Genomic DNA, 26,347 nt, shown 5'->3' with positions numbered 1-26,347 from the left:
CAGCATTTATAGCAATTGTAAAAAGTGTTTTTTATCTTTAAATGTTCACTGTATTTTTGTGGTGGTTGTACAGACAATTTTATGTCAGTTTTCTGCAGTTGGAAAATGCAGAAGAGTTAAGAAGCCTAAAGATTATCACACGACCTATACAATTAGAAATAACCTATGCTGTATGAAGTCCTGAAAGTCTTGGATGAGACTTACGGTGAAAAGTAGTACATAATAAAACAGACTGTTTGCAGACTGAACAGAATTTACTACAAAATCAGGGAATATCTCAAAGCTGATCGTTACATTGAAGTTAGGTTGATTCCTGCTGTCTGTGTGCACCCAAAGGAGGTTTCAGTGCTAGTTTGATCTGTGTTAAGGCTTGTTTAACAAAGTACTGTCATTAGCTTAAGTAATTTTCATTATGGGACCTATGTCCTGAATGAAAGGATATGTAAGTATGAGTTATATCCATGATTATGTGCTTGGAAAATCAGAGAGCTTTCTTTAGTATTAATGACAGAATACAGGTTGGGAATGTTTACACTGTTTGATGAGTTCAACCAAGAATTTTAATTGTCCCACAATTGAACTAATGTTTCCTTCCTCTTCTATGCAGATTCGAGATACAAAAACTCTCCTACCTATGCCAGGTGTCATGGTAGGTGACATAGGAAAGAAACTTGGGCAGAATGGTCTGGATAATGGGTAAGTCCATCCATTTGAATGAAGAAACATTCTACATTATTTCATGTGTAGTGGTGCAAATATTCTGTGTCAATTCTCTGTACTTCTGAGGTAGTGAAAGACCTGAGGTTTCTAGTGGCTTTAATTTGTTGTTACTTAAAAAATAAAATAATAAATAAAATAAGCAATTTTGAAGAATCTTGAATTTCAGTATTTTCTATTCCTGCAACTTTCAGCCTTTCTGTTTCACTCATGTTTTAGAATATGAAGTGGCACAGATAACTCTGTGGATGTTCCCAGGTGGTCTTACAGTCAGACTCTGCAACAGTAATATTTAAAAAACAAACAAACAAAACAAAACAACACAACAACAACAACACATGAAGTTACTAGCTAAAGCATGTCAGCCTATAAATCCACAGGGATGTAAGCTCTTAGTTATTTTGTATGTTGATTTCCAGCCCACAGCAGAACTAGCTGAGGTCCACAGACAAGACTTATTGTTGACTTACTGTAAAGACAGAAGATTATCGTGACCAAGTAGGTCTGACCTGTGTCAGAAATCCAGAGACTCATTATCTGCCTTGTTTAAACCATGAGATTCCTGGACTAACCCTGTCCAGTTCAGATGAGGAGGTTAGTTACTTTTTCTGTATTCTTTGTGTACAGTTGAAATAAAGAAGTTCCTGGGCTTCATTTCTCAGTCATGGCATTGTAGTGACCCTACTGTGTCTCTGCTGTCCAAAGGAGTCTGACAGGGAGGAGATTTGTGCATAGAAGCAGCATATTTTTAAAATTAGTATTTAAAACCCTACATTATTTTTATAGCTCTGATTAAAGACAATAAATCTGAAATAGTAAAGGGTGTGTTAGTGGGTGTCACTTCTTTATGCCTCCAATTTACTTCTTTCTGTTGATTCAGTTTGTTTATTGTTTAATTGTTGTCCTACATAGTGTGCCATTGCAGTAAGCAAAATGTAGATCTCGTAAGGTATCCTTCTTTGTAATGTAATGGTTTTGACTGGCTTTCCAGCAGGTCGTAGGTGTTCTGTAGTTTTTGTCTTTACCAGCTTCTTCCTAATATCCCAAATAACCTGTAGTGTCAATAATGGCACTGACTGTGTATGTACATAATTCTCATTGATGTTCTGTTGCGTAAAGACACGGATGAAAGAAAAAAAAAGCATACAGCAAATGAAGTTTTATAGAGGACGGGTGTGAGAAGAGGCCTGGAAAAGAGCTTTGGGAGGTTTTGTTGGGATTTTATTTGCCTGCATCTGCATTACAAACTTGTAGCCACCAGATGGCACAGCAACATGGGCTTGAGTATTCCAAATGTAATTCAGCTTCATATTTCAGTAGAAATAGTCAAATTCTGCTGCTCATTCTTAATGAGCAACATTGTTTTAAGCACAACATGAGGAAGGAAAAGAACGAAATGAAAATTTGGCATATAATCTGTATATATGTTCATCTAAAAAGCATTAGATCCCATTATGCTATTATTAAAAGCGTTAGTCTCTACCTCATACTTTGCCAGTTTTTCGTATGTACGTGTGAAGTCTGGTTCAACTACCATGGGCATTTAAGTAAATCAGGTATATTTCCGTGGAGTTATGCTTCGGATAAATGGTCAGAGTGAAGATCAGAGTACAAGGAAACTGATAGAGATGTCAGATTTTGTTCCTGTACTTGGGGAAGTTTATGATATGTCTTTTCGACGTGGGTATACAGATTTAAATTCGCAAGCATATATGTAGGGCATGGAGAAAAAATCTAGTTTGCTTGGACATTGTAATTGATTTATGCTATGTAAGAGAACAGAGAAGGTGATTGTAGCAATCCCTTTTGGTTGTAGAAAATTAATCTCCTCTGTCCTTTGGCTGAAGTTTTACTGATTCATGCTAATGCAAAGTGTAATGTAAGAAGTAAGAATTGCAAAAATTGTAAAGTAAGAATTGCAGAAGTAATGTGGAAATTTTTGCGGTGTGAATTCAACTGACTAACCTGCTCCTTCAGAGTCTGTCTTTCAGAGTAATTCCTATAGCTTTTTAACTAGAATGTCCTAAAATCATGTTTTTTGCAAATCTTTGTAACTTCAGCTACCCATTAAAAAAAAAATCACTTTAAATTATTTTAAATTATTTTCCTTTCTTTCTGTCATTCACAAAATTTAGTGTAATAAATACATATGTGATTAAAGATAGAACTACATTTTTTCTTAAGGTAAATTTAGACTATTTTTTATGTTTTTTTACCAAAAAATAAATCGGGCTGCCACTAGGGGATGCAAGTGCTTCAGTCTTTATTTTTATAATACAAAAATGTCCACCTGTTGCTAGTACTCTAGCACTCTGTGAAATACGCTGTTCACTGTGGTCCCAAAATGGAAATATCAGGGAAAAAAACCAAGCACTAAAAAAAAAAAAAAAAGGTATTTAGGATCCAGGGGCTTTTCAATAACATGTATGGGAGGTGCAGGAGAGGAACATAAGGAGGAACATAAGGCAAGAGCTTTGGTAATTGTTGATGGGCATTTCTGTCATCCCCCCCCCTTTTTTTTATATGTTTTTGTCTACCATGGTTAATATAACATTACCAAACTTTCCCATTATGCAGTGCACATCAGTGAATGATTGCCACCAAATCAGTGGTGAAACAATTTCATGTCCATTTGTAACTAGCTGTAAACTGCTGCTTTCCCAACTCAGAAAAAGAAAACATACTTAGCTGAATCTATGTAGGAAAGAGTTTGAAAATTAGTTTTAATTGTGTTTCTTAAATAGTGCTGAACATGCCTGTCTTTATAAAACGTGCTCGGAGTTCGTTCAGCTGTATACATTGATAGCGTGTATATGGTCTGTTGAGCAGACAAAACCTATGATAAGGGAAATACTAGTGAAATGAAGCTATCAACAGCACAGCAAACCACTGCCAAAGAGAAAGCTGTTTATTTGAACTGAATTGTTCTAGGGGAAAAAAGGGCCTTCTGGGTGAAGAGGAATTGTTAGTGGTATCTAATTTAATGATGGACTTCAGAAAACTGAAGGGTTTTTACTAGCAGTTTTAACAACCTTTCATATACAATTAAATGCACGTGATCTCTCTGCACATACAACCTGCTGTGACATTCAGTGTGTTCCCTAACAACAAAGTTAGATTCAGTGTTCTCGATACCAAAAAACAAACACAACACCCAAGAGGAAATGGGTAAAGGGGATTTGCTGGGCAGAAAAGCAGTAAGTGATGTAAAAGAAGTCCTCCTGGAAAGAGACTGTGGGTTCTGAAAGCCCTCCCTGCAATCCCTTGCATACTAGAGATGTCACACATCATACAAATTCAAGTCCTTTGTATTATGTCATTTAAATGTTTAGCTAATTTATTTATCGTTTAATTTATTGTGTATTGGTTAGTATTTCAGTTTCAGTGACAGTAATTCATTAATATTCTGCTTCTGCTAGTTTAAGTGTAGACCAAATGAAAGCCTAGTCCTTCAAAGGATTTTTGTTTCCCAGAATTTATGCCCTTAAATCTTACTTAGATTTCCCAATATTTGCAGTTATTTCACTTGGAAGGCTGGAGCTGAAGTACACTGTTGGAGCCTAAGTAGTGTCTTGGAGCTTCATTTTACAATCCAAAGCAGTAGTTGCTGAAGATAAGTTGCACACTATGCTCCTTTGGTTGTTTGTTTCTACTCTCACACAGCCTTTTTCGTTGTGCTGGGATGAATATTTGTGCTGTGCAGTGGACTCAGCTAGGGAACAGGAACTGTCTGAAAACTAATCTCACCAAAAAAAAAGTCTATTTTCAAGTAGATCATTTGTCGGGTCTGGTTCACTGCAAGGCCACAGTAGAGGCTGTTCCAGTACAGGGAAAGTGACAGTATAGGGGTGTAAATAAGAAAGCAAGCATAGAGATCAGTTGTGCTTCTCTAGAAATAACAAGCTCGTGCTTGTTTGAGGTTTTTATTGTCCTTGAGCCACTGACCAGAGCCACAAACAAGAGAACAGATGAAGCAGCTATAAAATACAAATAATTGTTAAAATACCTGTACATGAACTTAAGTTACCTGAATATTCTACTATTAGTCCTTGTGAGGAATATTTTTTAAGACATGTCTTGTATATTTGCAATTTAAGTCAAAACAGTGATTTTCCAGTGGCTTCACTGATATTTCCCTGTTTCACCCTCTCCACTTAGTTTCTACGGTCAAGGTGAGACGTATGGATACATACAGTGCTGCACACATCACTAAGATGTGGTCACGTTGCTAAAGAGAAATGCCTTATCCCCTTCTCATTTTTGTCACTTGCAAGTACCTCAAAACTGCGTAGCCACAGCCAGTGCATTGCGATGCCTGTCACAATGACAGGCACTGAGGGTACTAATGGGGAAAGGTGGATTCAGATCTGGTCACGAAGTTGTTTTATCACCTGCAGAAACAGGTCCTCACATCTGTAGTACATTTCAGACAGCCTTTTTTTTTTCCTTAGCAGAGCTGTGTCTGCTCTTGACTTTTGCAGGGGTCTAACCATCCGGAACTCCTTGCCATACTGGCACTTAACCTATAAGAACTGTAGGGTGAGTGGGTTTTTGTGTCTCCATGAAGTCCATTAAGATAGGATTAGGAGGCCTCTGTTGTTTTACTACTGCTGTTGAGCATTTCTTCTACAGACCTGCATTCTTAGATTAGTCTTGTTCATAGAAACTGGAGCTAAAATACTGTGTTTCAGTTTTCCCCATCCTCTCTGTAACTCTTCTCAACTTTAACCTTTCTGTGAGTTTCAGTCTGGAATACGTGGCTGTTTTCTTTCTCTTCTACAAGTTTTTCACCAAACCTCTTAAATGTTATTCTTCCCAAGGTTTACTGTGTCTCATAAACAGCCGTGAGATCACTTGACTTGCAGTTTTCCAATACCATTCACCTGCTTTCTGTTTCTGGCTAAAAGGATTGACGGAACTGTCACTGCATCATCTCTAACATAGTCAGTAATAAAAGCTGGCAGGACAGGCATTTTTGTGGGTCTGAAATTCACTAAAGCATATTTGAGCTATTTGTACCATAGGTAACAGCTTATTAATTTAGTACTGGCAAAAGGAGCTCATGGCTTTTCCAGCTGCTCTTTTTTTTTTTTTTTTTTTTATCAGCATTACTGCACACCAGATGAATTACTTTTGCATGATTTAAAGTCAGTAAGATTAACTTTGCTTGAAATGTTCCCCAAACCACTGGCCAAAGAACCCAAACAAAAATGTTACTATTGGAATAGTGCTTCACTCTGCTCAGCTAATCTTGGTAGAAATGTATGAAATACAGTTGTTTTACCTGTGTACTAGATTCTGTAAAATTCCACATTTCTTTAGAGCTCTATGAAACATGTTTAAAGTGTCAGCTATCTGTCTTTTTTGCAGAGAAGTCTTAATCTCAGACACACTAATTGCTGTGCAGAAGAGTCCCTAATTAGGGTAGCTTTCAAACCTATGGTCTTGTCATCACCATGTGAAACATAGACATTTTCCAAACTTGCTGGTACTTGATATCCCCATGGCTGTATATACAGTTCCATTATCGTAAGATATTTCTACTTTTCTTCAATTATTTAAGGAGATTTTCTCCTAAATGCGTTGACAGATGTGGTCTGTGTCTATTCACTATGCTTCCTAGGCTAATAACCATTAGAAATGTGATCATTGACTTCATTAAAGCTTACTATTTATTTTTAATATGTTCCGATATCAAGTTCAAATTGGCCAGCATGTCTCATAATTTCAAATAGCAAAATTCTTGGAGAAGGAGCATAACAGCAGTTGGCAGTCATTTCGTAACGTCGGCTAACTCCCAGATCCTGCAAGGTTCTGCTTTTATTTTCAGCATTGGTGCTTATAAGCAATATATCATATTTCTTAACGCACGGGAGCTTTCTGTGGGTTTTTTAATTGCTAATTCTCTCTCTCTCCTTGGCTTCTTAAAGTTTTTGCCATTTTACATGCCTCTATTTTGATAGCAGCTTACAGAAAAAGAAGGAAATAGAGTATCTTTAATGGCCAATATCAAGGAAAGAAATCTGAACTTTTAAAACCTGTCTCAGTGTGCGTTATTTGAATCAATTTTCATAATAAGAAAATAGGTTGTTATATAATGACTGGAAATTTAGTATTCGTGTTCACTAGCTATGAAAAATAGTGATTATAAGAAGGTATACTTTTTAATCAAAATAATTCTAGGTAACACTTAAAAAGGTGCAGAACTACCTACCTTATACTTATGGCTGACAGATTATAACAAAACTTTCTACAAGATTTTCTCTTTCCGTAAAGACTTGCTCTAGGTTTAGCTTTTTGGGTTTATATTACAATTGGAGAAATGGAGTAAAACTGTTCAGGTTATTTTGCTAGCTGTTTTGTTTGGCACACGTCTGCAACATGTTTAATATTAGTAGGCTTGCATTTCCTAAAAGGAGGTTATTTTTACATGGAATATGTATATGTTAGTAGATACAGAGCTTCAAGCACACATCAATATAATGACTTTCTACAATTGCACAGCTTTGCTGAATGAATTGAACTAATCACTACATTGTAAAACTCTAAAGGACAATTTATCATCTTCATCGTTAATGCTACTGTGAATCTTGCCATCATCATACACAGATCTAAACCTACTCCAGATATATATTTGCAAAGAGAAGTCCCAAGAGTTGGAGACTTTTGAAATTTCTTCGAAAACTGTGCCCAAAGAGTGTATCATATCTTTGTTAAGTCAACTTTTCCTGTAACCTGGCTCACAAGTCCGGTTTTTATCACCATTCAGTAGCTTTTCTAAATGATACTTCATTGCATTCTTCCATGCATATTTTCCTGCTTGGGAGGGATCCTTTAGAAAAATCTACAAGGCTGCCTTTCATCATTCAAATTCTTCCTTAAAATTCTCATTTGTTCTAATGGCTTGTAAGAAATGGCAATGATTAGCTACTGTGACCGGCAGATATATCAAGCAAGTATTCTGCAGCAGTTAGTGTCTGCCTCACAGGGACCTAAACCTTGCCATACACACTCTCTTGTAATTAAAGTAATGAATAATAATTTTTAAAAAGTTCAGATTCTATCTAGTGTGCATGCTATTGCTTAAAAATAATAGGGTTGCTATACATTCTTAGATGTGATTAATTTTATTTGGTGTACAGGGAGCAGAGAAAGTGAATTTAGCCAAAAGATCTTTTTGGAATGAGATTTTTTGTTTTCAGTGATAAGAAGAAATATAAACAAAGATGTATATGAGATTTTTGGAAATTCTGAATGTGGTTCTATTATGTAGTGTTGTCTCACTGAAACTCACACTTAATAAAGCACATGTATAAGGCCAGTAAGCAGCTGGTTCTTGGTTAGGATAGTCTGCTTTTCTCTGTGGCTAAGTTTGAAAATAGCCTGTATCTCTAAGGCTGAATAAATTCAGTATGCAGATATGTTTCCTTGGAAACAACTCGTAATTTTAAAGCACATGCAGCAATGCAGCCCTTATGTAATTTATTAATGTGAAAGACCTGGCTCTCATGGGCCTTATTAAGTAGATCAGCCTGTATTGGCAGGCAAAAGGAATTTGCTTTGATTACAAATGCAGCTTTTCAAGTGCTATTAGATACTGAGATATTTGTGAGTTGAGCAGATACTACCCCTATCGAGCCAAGTTGTACTGCCCATTTTGGTGAAACAGTTCATACACTTTCTTCCTGAAGAATATGAATATTTAGGACAGTCTGCCTATTCTAACAGCTTCCTTCTTTATTGCTGCTAAGGTGCCACAATTTAGAAAAGACAATGTCAGTCATCCCTTCTTAAGATGCCACATTCCAGGGAATAGAAGTCCTAGTATGAGTTCAAGCAAAGGAAGGTTCTCATTTCTGTTCCTTCGTAGTGCACTAATTCAGCTGTGTGCTCATTTGTATTAAAGAAACATGGAAGACCCTCACGGATCTATATTTTAGACTCACACAAATAAAGTGTCCCCCTATTCCAATGCATTTACCATCTCCAGACTGCAATGAGCAACCCCTCAGTACACCAGTAAGACATTTGGTTCAGTAGAATTATCAGTGGCAAGGAATTCTTTGGAATCAGAATGGCCCAGCCTGATTCTAGCAGGAGAAGAGAATTGAATTGTTCATCTTCCCAAGCTTTTTGATAACTGAGATACCAAGCTAACTCACTTTCCTGAGTTCATGCAGACAGAGAGGTTTATGGTCTGTCGCTGAAAGTGTCTATTGCACTGACTCTGTATAAGGTCTCTAATAAGTAACTACACAGAAAGCTGTCCCTCTTCTCCAAGAGAATATATTGCTCTTCCTTCTGTTTGTTTTTTTGTTGTTGTTTGTTTGTTTTTTACTTATTTTCTCATGGAGTTGCTCAAAGGGTACCCTGAGGGTTTGTTTTTTAAGCATCACCTTAATTTTTGAAAAACAAATTGAAGAGTGACAGCAAATAATCTCTCATACTGAATTTCCTTTACTGGCCTGAGTATGAATACATACTATCCAAAAATTACCTACCTGGCTTGATAGGTTCACTGATATATGCATGATGTGACCTTTTTCTGTAATGTAGACACTCTAAACTATATCAAGGTAGATTTTACATTACTTGTGTGTTTGTTTGACCAGGTTTGCCATGTTTCACAACGTCAGGATACCTAAAGAAAACATACTGAATATAGCTGGAGATGTCACAGCTGAGGGGAAATACTCAAGTTCTTTCAAGGTATGAATCAAAGTTTGTTTTGTTTTTTTTTTTTTCCATTAATATAGTAATGTAAATATACAAAGCTACAAGTAGGTTAAGAGAGAGAGCACGAGCCTCATGTTGGTAAGCACTAGATACCTGGACCTCAATGATTGTGGACACAGTGTCAACGTGAATGTTGATTTTCTAATTGTCTTTCAGTGGTGTCTAAATTCACCTTATTGATTTTACCGACTTCTTGCTTTTTGAGGTACCCCATCAGTCCCAAAGTATTTTAAAGAAACTGCTTTGGATCTTTTCTGAACACCTTAACTGACTGTATCAGTAAATAAAATTGTCCAGCCCTCTGGGCTTCTGATCATGCTCCAGAGTTGTATCTTTATGGGGTAGGCAAATGAAACGTTAGCCTCCTCCATTTACTCTGTGCCTTTTATCCATTTAGGATGTTAAAGAGCGTTTTAGTGCATCTCTTGGGTCTTTGTCCATTGGCAGAATTCTGATCACAGCAGTTTCTGCGACCAATTTAAAGCTTGCCTTATCAATAGCCATTCGCTTCTCAGCAACTCGCCGTCAGTTTGGACCAACTGATGAAGAGGAGATACCTGTTCTTGAATACCAAACACAGGTAAAAACTTTGGACTTTGCACCTATAAACTTTTACGTAGTGACACTCAGATTCAAAGCTACTGCAAATCAAAATAGTGACACAGAAGTTAGTGAAATTAAAGTTGTCTTTCTCATCTGAAGTGTAGATCCAGTGCAGTTTTGGGTGTTCATCGCAGCTTAAGACCTCTTAGCACTTCTCTTGGCTTGATCAGAGTTTTGAGATAAGTTCTTGGACAGCGAAATAAATAAATAAATAAATAAAAATATTTGTGTCTCTCTGAAGTACCTAGAACCATGTGTCTTCTAAGATAGTAACCTTTTCAGAGAAAGGCTGTCTTCTATGTGCACAAAGAAGTACTGATGAAGAAACTAGCATAAAAAATGTCAGTGTATCTTTTGCTATTATCCTCATTTTCTGTTTTTTAGACCTTATTCTTTAAAAGTATACAAATCAGTGACAATCATTGTAGCAAACCTCAAGCCAGCACTAATTTTGAGAGGAATATAGCCAACCTTTATTTCCACAGAATATGCAGATGAAAAACACCTTTTGGTCTGAAAAAATAAAATGAGTAGTTATGGTAAACTAGAAAATAGTGAAAACTCAGACCAGTTGAATGAGAACGGTTGTTACATAAGAAGTGCTAGAATAACAAACCTACCCATTCTGTCCTTGCAAAGTAGGTGCCTTTTTTCCAGGCTTGCGTTTAATCTTGCAACTTTGTAAGTTTTCATGTGTTTCAACAAACTCTAGCAAAAGCTGCCTTCTTTCCACCTTATCTGAATAAGCCTGGTTCTACTTCCCACTACTTTGTGAACCTCTATTTTGTTCAGGTTCAGCTTATTCTGTAGGCTTTGTTTGCTGAACCTTCATTCCCTTCTTTCTCCACTACAAAAGCTTCTTTAAGCAGTTTCCCTTCTCCTTCATGGGCTTCCATCTGATTTGCATATAAAGATGCTTTTTCTCTTCTTTCCAGACCTGTTTTTTTTTTCTTTCCTTTTTTTCCTCACAAAATGCAAAGAGCACTACTAATTTAACGTTCAGCAATGAACAAGCAAGTGAAACAGTTACATCCTCTGCCATGGTGGTGGACTGTGATATGCCAGATATCGTGTAAACACGGAGCAAAAGTATGTCATTGGTCCCCAAAGCTGCAGTGAACTTCTGCACTGGCCTAATAGGATGTTTATCACAAATTCATAAAATCCATGGACTGAAACAGTGTAACTATATGTTTATAAATGATTATTGCTAACTTCTCTTCACCATAACTTCACATACATCTCCAATTTGAACAAAATGAAAAATAATGTTTTTTTTTTCAAAATTATAAGATAGTTTATATATATATAACTATAAAGTGTATATCAGTTTTCAATCAAATCTATTTAATTTTTATTCCAGCAATGGCGTCTTCTTCCTTATTTGGCTGCTGCCTATATCTTAGATTATTTCTCCAAATCACTGTTCGAGAACTTCGTAGAATTTTTTGCAGGCTTATTGACAAAGCAAAGGAGTCAGAGGCAGGTGAGATATCTGCACGTTTCCTCTTAGCTGCGTTGTTACTTCAACAGACTGGAAATTGTTAAGTGAAAGACCTACTTAGAAGTAGGCTGTCTTACGATCATGAATGATAGAGCAATGTCTCAGAAATATGGGTGAATAAAGTTGCATTCGGAAAAGCTCCCGAATGAGTTTTAATGGAGTGGTTAAAGTTTTATTGGTTTCACTGGCATTTAAGACTATGTCCCCTTGCAAATTGTTTATCATAAGTATATGATAATGTAAATTCAGTTTATGACTGTTATAAAAATGATATTGCAGGAGGCATATATCAAACACTTTCCGAAATGATGCTATTCTTAATTACTGCACAAACTATGCAAGTCTGGCTTGAGTTTGCAATTCATATTCATGCATTAGGAAATATGCTTTTGGAGAAAAACGTTAATATTTTTGAGTTTTAATGCTGAATTTCTCAAGTACTCGCAGACCGTCAGAAGTTACCCCTTTATAAAGTAGTTTGATCTATCAGTCTCTGCAAGGACTGATTCTCAGCCAAAATAACTGCAGTATGTTTTTTTATAGCATATAAATTATATATATATATATATATATATAAAATATATATTTAAATCTTGACATTTTTTACTGTAAGGGCCTACACAGTGGCTACATTTTGCTCAGATCTCACTTAAACATTCAGTTTTTTCCAGCTAAAATAAAGCCTGTGATAGATTTCTGTGCTAGTGGCTGGGTAATGTAATTTATCCTCTTTGCACAAAGCACAGAAGAGTCTGTTTGATTATTTGATCTGTTATTTTATCTCTAGAGGTCTCCAGTGCAGTCACTAATCTTAGGCAAAACTCAGGTTGTAACAGAAAAATCTGCCTGTTGACAGTATTAAGAATGTAATCCTTATGAACTTCTTTTGTTGTATGGGAGATCTGAAAAAAATTTAAAAAATGGGGAATTGCTCTCAAACAATTTTGGTGGTATTAACCCAACATCTTTAGAAAATCTATATAGTATGAAAGTTCCAAGCACACTTTGAAAGGAAAGCCAACAGCATTAGTGTCAATGCAGAGCCATGTACTCATCATGTATCCATTACCTGGCACAAAATTTTCCTGTTCCCTATAAGAATGCTAGTATCTAAGGTTTTTATGGCAGTTTTTTGTTTTGTTTTGTGTGGTTTTGTTTTGTTTGTTTGTTTGTTGTTTTGGGGGAGGAACAGCAAAAAAAAAAAAAAAAAGGTTCTGCGCTCACATAGATCTCAGAAACTTGTATGTATGTATTTTAGGTTACTCTTCTTCAAAAGCAGTACACTTAGCTATGGCTTTAATTGGTCACAAACCTACTTTGCATGAAAATGATTACTAACTTGTAGCTTGTTTTTACAAGGCTGATTTGGGACGTGAGATTCATGCCTTATGTGCTGCCAGCAAACCACTGTCTTCTTGGACTGCTCAGCAGGCAGCCCAGGAGTGTCGAGAAGCTTGTGGAGGACATGGTTACCTTGCGAGTAAGTCACAAACTATTGCATGCACTAATAAGAAATAAAATGATTATGTTCACATGTACTTTGATTGTTGTTGCATCATGGTATCCGAATTTTAGGAATATATTTAGAAAGGGATTTTTCCTCACATTCATATTTTAAAATTTTATTCCTGATACCACATAAAAAGAACTAAACCTGTGCAGTATCTGCAGCAGCATTTGGACAAAATAAGACTGTCTTTTTCAGTCTCAATTCCAGAAGTAAAGATGCAGATTTTGTAGAGGAAAGTTCCTCTTCTGAGTTGAATGTCACACTTCTCTGAAGTCTTCACAGTATACATTTTCACAAGCTAACAAGTGAACTTTCAAGCTGACACGTTTGTAAGAATACCTGTATATACAGGAACAGACAACTCTTAAGTTTTGTTACAGTATAATTATTTAATCCCTCTTAGCTTCCTTTTGATGCTTTGCATTTTGATGCATTAACGTGTTCACTTGTTCTTTTTAAGTGAATCGTCTGGGTGAAATCCGAAATGACAATGATCCAAACTGCACATATGAGGGAGATAACAATGTCCTGCTTCAGCAAACCAGCAACTATTTAATGAGCTGGATGAATTGCATAAGAGGTAAGTTTTTTATTGTGGCATCATGTGTTGGACCCAGCAGTGAGTAGGTAATGGAATTAGGAGGTAATTTCATACTGAAAGCAACTGATAGTCATTTAATCATTCTGTAGAGCATAAATAATGTGCTACAGACTCCATCATATGATACATTTACAAATACACAGATACTTGCTGCAAGAAATATAATTCTTCATGTGTCTTGCAGTAGCTAACTAGATGTTTTGCCATTCTTGATCATGTTAAGCAGTATTTTACTCCCTGAGAAGTGCAGGTTAGTTCAATGGAACTACTCCTGAAGTCATTCTAAGTCTGGGTATGCTCTGTTCATTATACTTAAAACAGTTCATACCACCTAACTTGGTAGCAGTCTTCTTCATCGGTACATGTTGTAGTTCTTCAGACAGATGATTTTGTTTCAGTTTTCTAACTGTAATTTTCACCAGCTGGAAAACTCAGCAATAGGAGTTGAATCTTATGGGACTTATAGGCAGTGATGTCATTTTTTCAGCACTTGTCGGCCATCTCATTTGGCTGGACTAGGCCATAATAAAATAAATATTATGTCCTAATTGCATCTGGCCTTTCAAGGGTATGCATGGCTTTGTAATAGGCTTTTAGTTCCAAAGAGTCTAATTTATTTTCTCATAAATCAGTTTTATTTTCTTTGGTATTTCAGATAAAGTGCCTTTCGAATCCCCTCTTGGAACAATAAACTTCTTGCAAGACTACCATCACATCCTTGGCTGGAAATTCACAGCCATTAGTGTTGAAGACTGCATGGACTCCTCAGGTAGACTTTTGTTGTTGTTAAACTCATTCTAGAATCTTAAATTCTTTCCAGATCTAGAGATTGGAGATTCACTCTCCGCTATTTATTACATATTTTTCACATTGCTATTTGCTGACTTTCTTTGTATTAAATGTATTTCAGTTTTCATTTCAAAATAATACTTTTTTATCCCCAGCCTTAATTTTGGAATCAAAGATAGCATCAGTTGTTTTTCTTCCATTTTTATTCTTCTAAAATATAATTTATAATCTAGTTTTTTTTTGCCACTGCATCATTGTTTTCAAGTGAAACTGTTGTGAGGGACACGGATTGTCACTACCTTGGAATTTTAAAATTTCTTATTTTAGGAAAAGATACACATGATTTAGAAATGTGTTGGGAAGGGCTTTAAGTGTGTACACTCTTGACTATTGCTTCGGGTTGCATGGAGAAAAAAGAGTAATGGTGAAATAAAACTCCCTGCAGTTTTCCTGGCTTACTGTACTATAATCAAGTATGACATGACACGCTGTTCCCTCTTCTGTATCACTGTGAGCCTAGATTGGCCCTTGGAGGCAAAAATTAACAGAGAAATGAAGAGGTAATGAGATAGCGACAAGGAAATGAGCAAAAGTGGATTTGTGAAACTGAGAACATACTAGATGAAGAAACTCCAGTCTTAATGCATAAGGGACAATAATATTGGTTCCTAAAATTCAGTAACCACTTTAGTGCTCAAATAATTGCAGAAAAACTGTGCTTTAGGTAGTGATGCAGAGTATCAATATGCTACCATAATAGATATGAGGAAAATATGAAGAAACTCCAAATATAAAGGCTTATAAGAAAAAGATTAATTCAGAATGACTGCATGCTTTCTTCTTTGTTGTATGTCTCCAGCTTGCGAAGTCCAGCAGAGCACAAACTGATACCTTAAAACATTTTCTCTTGTGTTTCCCACTGAACCAGATTACAGTTTAAAAAATATATGAATCTGTTTATTGTTGCATTCTGTTAGAAGCTGGGATTTTAAAACAGGTGCCTAGGCAGCATGTGAACCCTCATAATTGCCTAGATAATATCCTACATAAAATCTTCAGCTAACACACATGCTGTCAGGATTTATTACAGGGACTTTATGCTGAAGTACTTTTCCTCTTAATAGTTCCAGGCTGCTGTAAAAAATGTAACACAAGCGTACAAAGTAGTTCATTCACATACAATTACATTTGGCCACCTTTGCAATGTTACAAATCATGTGTTTTGCAAGCATGTAACATCACACCTGCGAAGGGGGTGGGCCCACAGATCGTGCACCTTCTTCTGATCTTGTATTTTCAGAAGAGAATGAGTATCTTATAGACCTAGGTCTTAATATGGGAGAGAGTATAACAAGGTAAAAAATTTGATCAAATCAGAAAATACTTGCATCTAAATTGAGCTGTAGACATATCTTGTCTTTTAGCTTGGGAACAGTTGGAATTAGCGCATGGTCAGGTGCAGTAGGTCTTCACTGTATCGTTTTAATCTATTTTACCCAGCATTTATTTACTGCAGCTAAAATAATGAACAAAGTGTCATGTTAATGGATCAATTAACATCTTCACTTTTCATCTTAGGTAAAAAACAAAAAAGCAGTAGAATCTTCATGTGACTTCTCTTTTCCACAGTTCCTTTAGCAGCATATAAGTGGCTGGTTTGCAACCTGCTCCGAGAAAGTGACCTAAAGCTGAGAAAGGAGAAGCAGTCAGGGCAAAGTGATTTTGAGGCAAAAAACAACTGTCAGGTAATGCTTATTTAGCTTTCTTATTTTGTTTACTTATGTTCATCCAAGTTTGCCTGATCATTTTAGTTTTATCTTCTTGTGTCAGGAAGTACAATTTCCTTAAGCAAAAAGCAGCGAGTCATATAACTTATAATATGTAATTCCTGTCCATATGAATCATATTGAACATGATAGAAGGAGGACGATTATGATCAACAGAAGTCTTCCAGGATATATTTCCCTTCAGAAAAGTTGCAGGCATGTGCTGGATGGTGTATATAAGTTTGTTATCACAACTTCTGAAAACTAAATCTGCTACTATTAAATCTACTGCGGCATCTGATTATTACATCTCCATCTGCTCTTGTGGCCAAATACATACTGTAGGAAAGAATCTTGCTCTGGCAGGTAGGTAGACTAGATGACCTAATAGGTCTTTTCCATCTCCAGTTTCTGTAGTGCAAAGTACTCATGAAAGATACCAGACTGAAAGCATTGGAACCTGAAAAGGAAACGTTGACAATCTACAAATAGCAGATCCACTCTCTCACCATAGAGTTCTAACAGCTAGTAATGGCTTAACTCCAAATTTTGGTTTATATCCCCATGCTCCCCAAATTCGTCTGGTACCTTCATGAGAAACTGGCTTGTATCCAAGAAAATAAGACTTGTCATTTGTCACCAAGGAAAGAGATCTGTTCCCTGAAGATGGGCAATGTGGTTTACCTTATCTGCAAAGCTCGTTAAAAAGCAGCAGGAAGGAAAATTCAACTCTTCACCTAGAAAGGTCCAGTCTGGCTTCAACAAGGGATAGTCTATGTAAAACCACTGGTAGAGGAGAGGAAAAGTTTCCTGTTTTTACTCTAGAAGCAGTCTATTAGAGATGCCCTTCAGGGTGAAATTCAGAATGAGAATTGCCCTCCAGTTGAATGCAAGATAAGTTTCAGAAATTTGAATCTGATTGCTTGTCAGCTGGCCAGCTCCTGGGAGGCTTGTGCCAGGGCCAGAGAGGATTGTTTGCACAGCGGTATTAAGATTACTCACCTCACTTCTCTTCAGTGTGCTAAAATTTAAAGAAATTTAGGCACACAGCTGCTTTTGAGATAGGCTTTGATATACCTCAGGTCATTAGGTTTTCTTTTCTCCCTACAATTCATCTTCAGAACAGAGGGATTTCTTATTTTAAATGACATGCCTCAAAAGTATCTGAAAATGATTTACAAGCTGTGCTTTAATACATGTTTGATTTAAAACTTTCTGGGCATGAAGAAACACTTCTCTGTCAGCCCACTGGCTGACAAATATATGGTATTTTTTCTTGCTATGGGAAATCTGGAAGAGATTCCTAACTTAGGTCCCAAGGCAGAAAGGAGAAAGTACTTTATATTACTTGTCTATGATGTCTCACACTGGTTGGAAGTTTACCAACTTCAGGAAGCAAGAAGGTCCATTTCTTTTCAGCCAGGAGCTTGATAGAAACAATACAGAATTGCAAGCAAAGGTAAAGAAGGAAATAGAATTTATAGGAGAGAAGAATAGGGAATTAATTGTTAATATTGCATTTGGGATATTGAAACCTATTTCATTCTGACTAAAGAATTGACATTTCAATATTCTGATATTAAAAAGTCTATCTACTAAGGGGGAGGTCATCCCTAAACCTGCAGATAGTAGCGATTTTGCAATTTATACTTGTATCCGAGCTTGGTCGTAAGTATGCCACTGTACAGTTATCAGTAGAGATGCAGTGATCTTTGGAATATGCCTTTTTTTAATCCTACAATCGATTTAAAAGCAAAGATGATAAAAGTATTTTTTAAAAAAGGAAAACTAATCAACTAATTCTAAATGAAACAAATTCAACAAATGGGCTAAGAGCAAACATCAGTTTACATCAGTGCAACAAATCAGCCATTACAGTTCTATATTCCTGTTCTATTCACCAACTAAGATGTTTTCAGCCAGCAGTCTGTTTGATGACAGGACATATATGCACCATCATACAGCAAAGGTGAAGTACAAAAAAGTTGACAAGCCTTTCTGTATGAGTACAATCACTTAAAGTTTCATATTCCATACTAACAGTGACTATTAAGTGGTGACTTTTGCCTTTCTGATCTCATAGTTGGCAAGGATTAGTTGGGTAGTTCTTTCAAAGCATGTTGCACTGAATAGACTCATGCTAACATGATCAGATTTTATTATTTGAATGGACTGTAGTAAATTTTCAATAGGTTACTGAACAACTTTGACATTTTTATCCTTGTTATAAAATTCTGCATAATATTAAATAAATGTAAACCATCCTTTATCATTTTAGAGTTTAATGGGTTTATTAATGACCCTGAAGTTAGCAGTCCTGGTTTTGCTTGGTCTTCTGTCTAATGTAACTACTTGCTCCCATACAGTCTTGGTGCAACATGCACTACCAAGTCAGTTTATATTTTAGGTATACAATCTGTGCTCCCTTTAGATTGGTATAAGAGACTACTCAAACTGGAACACGGTAGAAAATTAGGATCTTATTTCTAAAGGGGCGTTTCATGAAGTCTTTTATAACTAACCTTTGCAAAGACATTGTAGAGTTTTTTCTCCTAGAGTTTCTTCTTAGACTTTCTTTAATCTCAAGCTGCAACAGCAGATCTAAACAAACAATTCTGCACTGACATCACCACAGCAATGCCATTTTGCAGCAGCTGAGGATTGTTTCCTTGTATTTCATTACTCAATATCCTTCTCTTCTCTTTCCTAAGGTGTACTACTGTCGATCACTAGCCATTGCTTTTATTGAACAAACAGTCTTACAAAGATACCATGACTACGCTCATGATCCCAACATACCATCTGCTCTGCAGACAGTGCTTAAGAATCTCAGTGCGCTGTATGGACTCTGGTCTTTAAGTAAACATCTGGCTGTGCTCTACCAAGGTGAGATCAGCTCCCTGACTACATATTATGCATGTCACTTTATAAAAGCCCTAACCTAAAGGTTAGGGATTTTTTTCCTAAGTTGTATTTTAGCAGGGGGAGGGACCCCATGATTACAGCATTTTCTTACTGCCTTTGTAACGTAGAACATTCATTCTGGACAAAATTTTCAGGAGCATGGATCTGAAGCTACAGATTAACCCAAAAGACTCTCTCTTAGCTCTGAGGTGATGGAGGATTCACAAGTTTTGATGTGGCCCAGTGCTTGGGGGAGACAGCAGGATAGGAAGCCAGATGTAGTAGATGCTTGTTCATGCAAAAGTCCCCCAGTGTCTTAGCCTAATGGTTTTGCAGTCAGCTCATTAATAAATAACAGTCAATCCAATTACATAGGAGCATTTGGTCTCTTGAATACTGAACTGATAAACTCCTTACTAAAAGGATTTTTAAAAGGATTTTTAACTCCTTACTAAAAGGATTTTATCAGTGTAATCTTAACTGCTTTAAGTTTCTTTGATCATTTTGTTGTGAATGTATTTGCAGGTGGCTATGTTTCAGGTGAACAAGCTGGCAGATTTATTCAGAATGCTATTCTGGAGCTTTGCTACAGGGTAAGCAAATCAATGTTATTTGTTGTGTTTAAAAAATATAGTATATAGATACTAAAAAAGAGACGTGGCATATATTCCATACTTGAAGGGATAAATTAGCAGGATATTGCCTCAGTAGTTTCCGAATAACTTGATGTAAAGAGATTAGTAACTCATTGACCCGGGATCTAGTCCTAGTTTATTTACCAGAAAATGAGGAATGGTATAACTTACAAAATAATGATCTCTTTACCTGTGGTCTTGCAGTCTTCATTGGAAAGACATCAAAATACTGTAATCCACTGCTACTTATTTCATTATTGTGTTAGCTCATGAATTGTTTTTCTCAGCACAAAAGCTTTTCAGAGTGGGTCATATTTTTCCCAGGTAAATAAAATTTAAAACAAGAATTTAGAAGTTATGTCTTTAAAGTTCTAAATTCTATGTTTTTATGTGTATAAACAGTATGATCTTGGTTGAAATATGTTTTAGAATACAGTCTCTTTTTGGCAATTACACGATTAATTTTTCTATTAAGTTACCACTAACTGGTACTTTATGAAAATAATCTTTATGCTGTTCTGTAGTTCACAGATAGCCATAGACAACTGCAGAAGTTGCCAAATGTATGTCTTTTGTTTTTAAACAGTTGAAAGATGATGCAGTTGCCCTTGTTGATGTCTTTGCTCCTCCTGACTTCATTCTCAACTCTCCCATTGGTAAAGCTAGTGGTGAGGTAAGAAAACCTGTTTTAGTACTGGTAAGTTTAATCACTAAGAATGATGTGTCCTGTAAATAGCTGTAATGTATTCAAAACACTTCACAGCTAAGCAAGAAAAGATGACCCTTTGTTAGCAGAAATTATATTAGTTAAATTGACGTCAGCAAAGCATGACGTTTTGAATTTATTTGCTGGAGATACACTTCAGTGGGAAAGTTGTACAGTATTGTTTGAATTTGCTCTTTTGGAGACCTGTGCTGCTGAACTGGAAAAAAAAAAGTTGTACCATCTTCTAAGATTAATTAGGAAGTAAAATATCTTCAGTATATAGCTTAATACCTCAGAGAGATAGTAAGATGTATTCTGCCTAGGACTTTTTATAAGATTGTGCTGCATTTATTGGTATTCACTTCACTCCCAGTTTTGTGTGATGTACCTATAAATGGTGTAGAAATCAATTCCTTCTATTAATTTTTTGTAAAATACTAATTATAATAGGAGAAAGGAAAATTTTAAATTCAAATATGTAAGTATTTTTCAAGACAAAAATAAATTGGTATGATTTCACCAGCAGTGTGTCATACATCCAGCAACAAGTCACATATTCCAAGGTACAATTAGAGCCAGCACGTTTTGACACCAAAATTAGCTCTGTTTGGAATTTCTTGCATATATGGGAGGGTCGAGGAAGTTGATGCTCAAGTTTGCCATCATTCTCCTAGTAAATCAGGGAAGTTTGGCACACACCGCAATCAAATTAATTCATCTACCCAGTATGTTTCTAACCCTTGGCAGTTGTGTAGTCAATAATTCTCCCCAAGTACCTTTACACTGTCTTTCATCTAGCAATCTCGGAATAATTAAAAATCCCACTTAATCATAGCTCCTAGAAACCTTTCAATGTTAAGTGTGTGTGTTTACATAATTCATAGCCTAGGAAACACAAGCCCCAATGGTTAAGGATTGTTAGAATTGTAGAATATATGCAGCAGTTGTCACAAGGTGACAGATAAGTTGTTACGAAACTCTGGTTTTGTTTACTTCATTTATGATAGATCCGTAGAAGCCAGCATCTCCTCCTTACTCTTACCTTTCTACTCTGCTTTGAGCATGTAGGAACAACCTGCCATGAAGTGCTTCCCAAGTGTTGTACCAAGCAGTATGTAGCAGTCTGGGTCCCTTGCTAACCAGTACAAGGTACAGCATTACCCAAGGGGTCTCAGTGATCTCAATACAAATGTGAGAGACAGTGTTTTGTGAGCACCTCTCCTTGCTTAAATGAATATATTATTATTTATATATATTATATATATAATATAAATTATATATCCACCTATATCTGCTATATCCTTTCAGAGGTGTCACCAGACCTACAAGCAGGATGCAGGATGTGGGTGCACCATGGATTTGGCTTTACTAGGTCATGGTTCCTCTCTGATTTTTTTTCTTTTATTTTTTTTTCTTGGCGTATTTAAGGAGCTGTATTTCATTCCAAAGCCTCAGTAAACCAAAAATTCTTGCTTACTGGCCAGCCCTACTCAGCAGAGCCAAGCTGTGGGATAACTATTACGTGGAGACTGGTGTCACAGTACAGCAGTTTGGTTTAGTGTGGAGAGACCCTGCAGAGAATCACTAGAGCCTGGGGAGAGTGCCAGGAAGTTTGACAGGATTGCTGAGTCAAGTGTACTCAATGCTTTTCAATATTCTTTGTCTGTGTCTTTATGTCTCAAGTTGTCCATCGTTCCCATGGTGATCAAGCAATACAGAAGGCAGCCCAGATGTTTCTAAAGAGACGCTGACCTCACAGAATGATTACTTTGGTAACACAGTCTCTACAAATAAAGGAGAAAGGGCTTGCTCTACATATCAAGCCACCTCAACAAGAGGACTGTAATCATGATAGGAAGCTTTGTTTTCCTTCCTGTGGATTTTTGAGGCTTAAATTAATGAAAGAGGTTATGGGAGGGAACCTCCCAACATAATTCTAAGGGAAGGAACATCATCTGTAAGACTGTAAAAATATCTATATTGGCCAAAAGCCCATTGGTACCCAATATACTGTCTCTAACAGAAGCTGACAGTGGATGCTATAGCCAAGAATACATGGCTAGTACACAGTGATCTGTTCCTAGAATACTACTCCCTTTCTACCAGTCAGCTGGAGATTGCTTATCACTAGCTGATAAAACTGTCATGTGGTGGATTTGGCTATCCCTACCTGGGGTTATTTTGTGCACTCTAACAAGAAGTTTGGATTGATTACTCACACAAATACAGAAGCCATGTAGACTTATCAAGGATGAATATTGGGAATTTGGAACTGATTTATTTCCATATACATCACTGAAATCAATGCAGTTTACACCCTTCTTACAGAATTTCCTTTGTTTAGAAAATCTATCACAAAAGAATGATGTCAGTTTACTCCAGCAACTGTGTATCTTCAGCTCAAGAGCACTGCATTTTAGGACTTTGGAAACCATCAGGCAACCCACAGCATCAATTGCAGTACAGACCTTGAACAATGTGAGACAAGCAGATTAGGACTGTAAACCCTATTGACTTCCTAGTATACTAAATACTTGCTAAGGTTTTTCTAAGATGATTGAGTTATATTGGGAAAGTAATTTCAAGCAGTGATATCTAACCCATGTTCTACAGAATTCAGGGAGGTTTTCTGAACTGCCTCAAAGTCTGTGGTTTATAATTTGTGCATATATTTTCAACTCTAGTTTGAAAAAGTCTGCCAATCCCTCACTCAGAGAAAATACTTAAAGCTCCCTGTCTCCTGACTGTCTATATTTAATTCTTTGTTCAGTGCCATCTTTGCAACTTAACAAAACCAATGCAATCATTTTAGTACAAATTACAGTATGATACAGAATAGATTATCCAAGCATAACAGGAAAATGAATTTAATTCAGGATTACCTATGGTGCACTGAAGTGGAATGGCTTTCACCACAAGCCACAGTTCATAGGCAGAAGAAAAGCTTCCAAATCTATTATGGGCAGCTTTAAGCAATGAATAAGATTTCAGGTTTTATTTAAAAGAAACTTTGACAATCTCAGTTTAAGTATGTAAAGTTATCTCTGTGTTTATTTCAAGGTTAATTAAAAATTGTTAGACAATGTTAAGCCAAGCTTGGAATGGGTGAAATAGTTAACATAAGTCCACATAATCAAGGTGAAAATATATTTAATACTCAGAGGATTTATGTCAGTATTTATTTAAATCACCACAAATATATAGGGTCAAGCCTTCTTTTGATGTGGATGAAAGGCTTTTCACTTTGTATGAGACTGCTGTTATACTAAATTAATATGGTATTGTGCTGTATTCAGCCCTATTGCTGAAGATACAGCCCTCCTCACCTTTCTATAATGTTATTTAAAGGTTTAAGCTTAAGTTAATTATGAGCTGCCAAATGTTTCTGAAATTACACTTCTACAGAATTTACTTCTCATGTACCTTTTTTAACTGTTCCACATTAAATTGCAAATTGATGAAGAGTGATGAATTAACAATCTGCTTATAAGAGAGAACTTTCTTATGCTCGGACTGAACAGTGCACATCTGGGAGAGAAGTTGCAGTACTATTCAGAAATGTGTTGAAATAAAGGTGAAAACAGACATGCATGAGTGCTTTCCGACAGTCTTCAGGTTTGGACAGAGCAAAGATTAGCTTGATTAGCTTGCTTCCAAATTTCTACCTTTCATAATACAACTACTGTAAAATATAAAACAAAAAAATCATAAAGATTACTATTTCCCTGTTCTTATGCCAGAGATGGTCTAAATGATTTGTATGGATATTTGATGTTAAGAGTACTTTGAAATTTTGAGCTTCGTCTTTGTATTTATTCTTACCTCTACATAATTGTTCACATTCATTACCTAAAAATTCAGTCACAGACTTGTTTCAACCAGTAAGTTTGGTAATTTATCTTGTAGAATTTTTCCTGGTTTTATTTTCTGTATAATTTTTTTTCTTTTTTCTTTTCAGTTATATAAGAATATGTGGTCGGAGATCCTTCAAGGCAACAAAGCTCTGAACAGACCTTCGTGGTGGGCAGAATTTTGTATTAATAAACCTGTTACAGGCAGGCTGAGGTCAAGATTGTAAACCAAACAACTTGTAAAAGGCCAGATAGGCCTGAGATGGATACCATATTTCAAACGTCAGGAGGAAATGAGACCATATGTCAAACACTGAAAAGAAAGATTTTCATATAGAAGTGCCAAGTTTTAAAATAACTTTGAAATCAGGTCCAACTTGGTCTCAAGGACTCTTAACATAATAATGACAGGAGTGGGAGCAACACATCTGCACACTATTCATATTTACTCAGTTAAATACAAAGAATGAAGGTTCATAATGATCATTGCTTTGCAAAGTTTCTGTAAATGAAGTGTTCCAATTGCTCTCTAGACCAATGGCATATTACAGAAGTTAAATAGTTAAAAAACATTTCCTCCAGGGCATATGAACAAACTGAACAAATTATTTTTTTCAAGATTCTAGGATAATATTAGCAAAATAAAAGAGAATCGGAAGAAAAAAAGGAAAAAGACAACAAGAACATCAGCAGTGGTAAACCTGCAATAAGAGACAGGATTCATTCCTGACAGCCATGAAGCTCTTCTGATTTACTTCATGCACCTCTGTGTTAAACTGCTTAATTGCTCTTCCAATGCAAGAAGAGGATTGGGTTTTTAGATAATCTGCCTTTGAATTGTGTGTACATACAACATCTGTACATACAACAAATCAAACATGATTCATGCATCTTTTTTTGATGTAGTAGTACAAACTCAAAAGTCTTGTATATATTTTCATTGTTGATTATAACATTTTCACTGCTGCATAACTGGTATCAAGTCTGGTATGTGTTGATGCACAGAAATTGCACTGTTTTAGGTCAGAATATATTCGAATTATTATAAATAAAGAATTAAAAGTACATACAACAGTGATAGGCATTATTAAATGTATTAGTATTTTTCACTTTCAGCTATATTAACTGTCAAATGTTTTTAACTGTCATTTTTTCTTCAGAAATGGAAAAGACTAACAGAACTTTGAAAATTCAGAATATTTTGTTTCAGATATGTTGTGAAAAACTAATTTTTCCTTTATTGTGTCTATGAACTGAAGTACTGTTATGCCTAAATCTTGTTTCTTTTTTTTTTTTTGTTATGAACAATCCTTTCAAGCCAAAGAGATTATTTATCAGTTCAAAAGTTGAGTATTTATGGCTAATTATGGATGATTTTTGGCTTGGGCTATTAAATGAATGTGAATTCAATACTTGAGTGTTGAATTCCACTTGAGCAGAATCAGACCCTTGTCTTTGTGGAGTTTTACAATTTCCTCAATAGCTGCAATGTCAATATTTGAAAGTAAGTCTTCACAGACTGCTACAATATGATCAAGTAGTTCTGTAGAGGCTTCTACAGTTCCATGTAAATCTCACAGAGTTCAGGAAACATTTCATTGCTGGAGAATGCATTGAAAGGGCAGTGTCAAGATCTCTCAGAGGACCTCAAGGTACATTTATTTACCTTTATTTAACAAACAGATTTTTTTAAGGTTTTAAGAGCAATTCATGGTCAACCAGAAGAAGATCACCCTCAACATACTTTAGTAAAAAACAAACAAAAATATATGTTTGTGTAGTTCCATTGGAACTATTCTTTCTTCTTCTGTCTCAGTTCTTTATTCTTCTCTAATGAATACTACAGTTCAGGATGTCCCAACACAAGATCTTTGTCTAGCTATTGAACTGTATGAAACAGTCAAAAGTTTAGCCATCTTTGCTGAAAAACAGATCAGTATTAAGTATTTATTTTCTTTGAACTGTTTTGTTTCTTTTAAGGATGTCCAATAGGTGGTATCATCCCATGGAAAATATTAGATCACT

General features: G+C 35.9%; 1 protein-coding gene across 11 annotated transcripts in view; it reads left to right on the top strand.

The window, feature by feature from the left end:
• The window catches only part of ACOX3 (acyl-CoA oxidase 3, pristanoyl), a 34,902-nt gene extending 9,139 nt beyond the window's left edge, over positions 1 to 25,763 (top strand). For 9 of the 11 annotated variants that reach the window (XM_040555562.1, XM_040555558.1, XM_040555560.1 and 6 more), the window contains 12 exons: positions 608 to 696; positions 9,330 to 9,426; positions 9,851 to 10,033; positions 11,420 to 11,542; positions 12,920 to 13,040; positions 13,531 to 13,650; positions 14,327 to 14,440; positions 16,090 to 16,205; positions 18,938 to 19,112; positions 19,656 to 19,723; positions 20,352 to 20,438; positions 24,430 to 25,763. In XM_040555562.1, the coding sequence (XP_040411496.1) occupies positions 608 to 696; positions 9,330 to 9,426; positions 9,851 to 10,033; positions 11,420 to 11,542; positions 12,920 to 13,040; positions 13,531 to 13,650; positions 14,327 to 14,440; positions 16,090 to 16,205; positions 18,938 to 19,112; positions 19,656 to 19,723; positions 20,352 to 20,438; positions 24,430 to 24,549 (1,413 nt within the window). In that variant the 3' untranslated portion in view covers positions 24,550 to 25,763. Of the gene's footprint in view, positions 1 to 607; positions 697 to 9,329; positions 9,427 to 9,850; positions 10,034 to 11,419; positions 11,543 to 12,919; positions 13,041 to 13,530; positions 13,651 to 14,326; positions 14,441 to 16,089; positions 16,206 to 18,937; positions 19,113 to 19,655; positions 19,724 to 20,351; positions 20,439 to 21,779; positions 21,844 to 24,429 lie in introns of all 11 variants that reach the window. The other 2 variants (XM_040555564.1, XM_040555563.1) reach the window with 1 other exon arrangement.
• Positions 25,764 to 26,347: the final 584 nt, after the last annotated feature.

This window comes from Cygnus olor, chromosome 4 (genome assembly GCF_009769625.2).
Source record: "Cygnus olor isolate bCygOlo1 chromosome 4, bCygOlo1.pri.v2, whole genome shotgun sequence".
In the NCBI taxonomy this organism is placed as follows: Eukaryota; Metazoa; Chordata; class Aves; order Anseriformes; family Anatidae; genus Cygnus; species Cygnus olor.
Note: the sequence above shows the minus strand (reverse complement) of the source record. Positions and strands in the feature narration are given on the sequence as shown.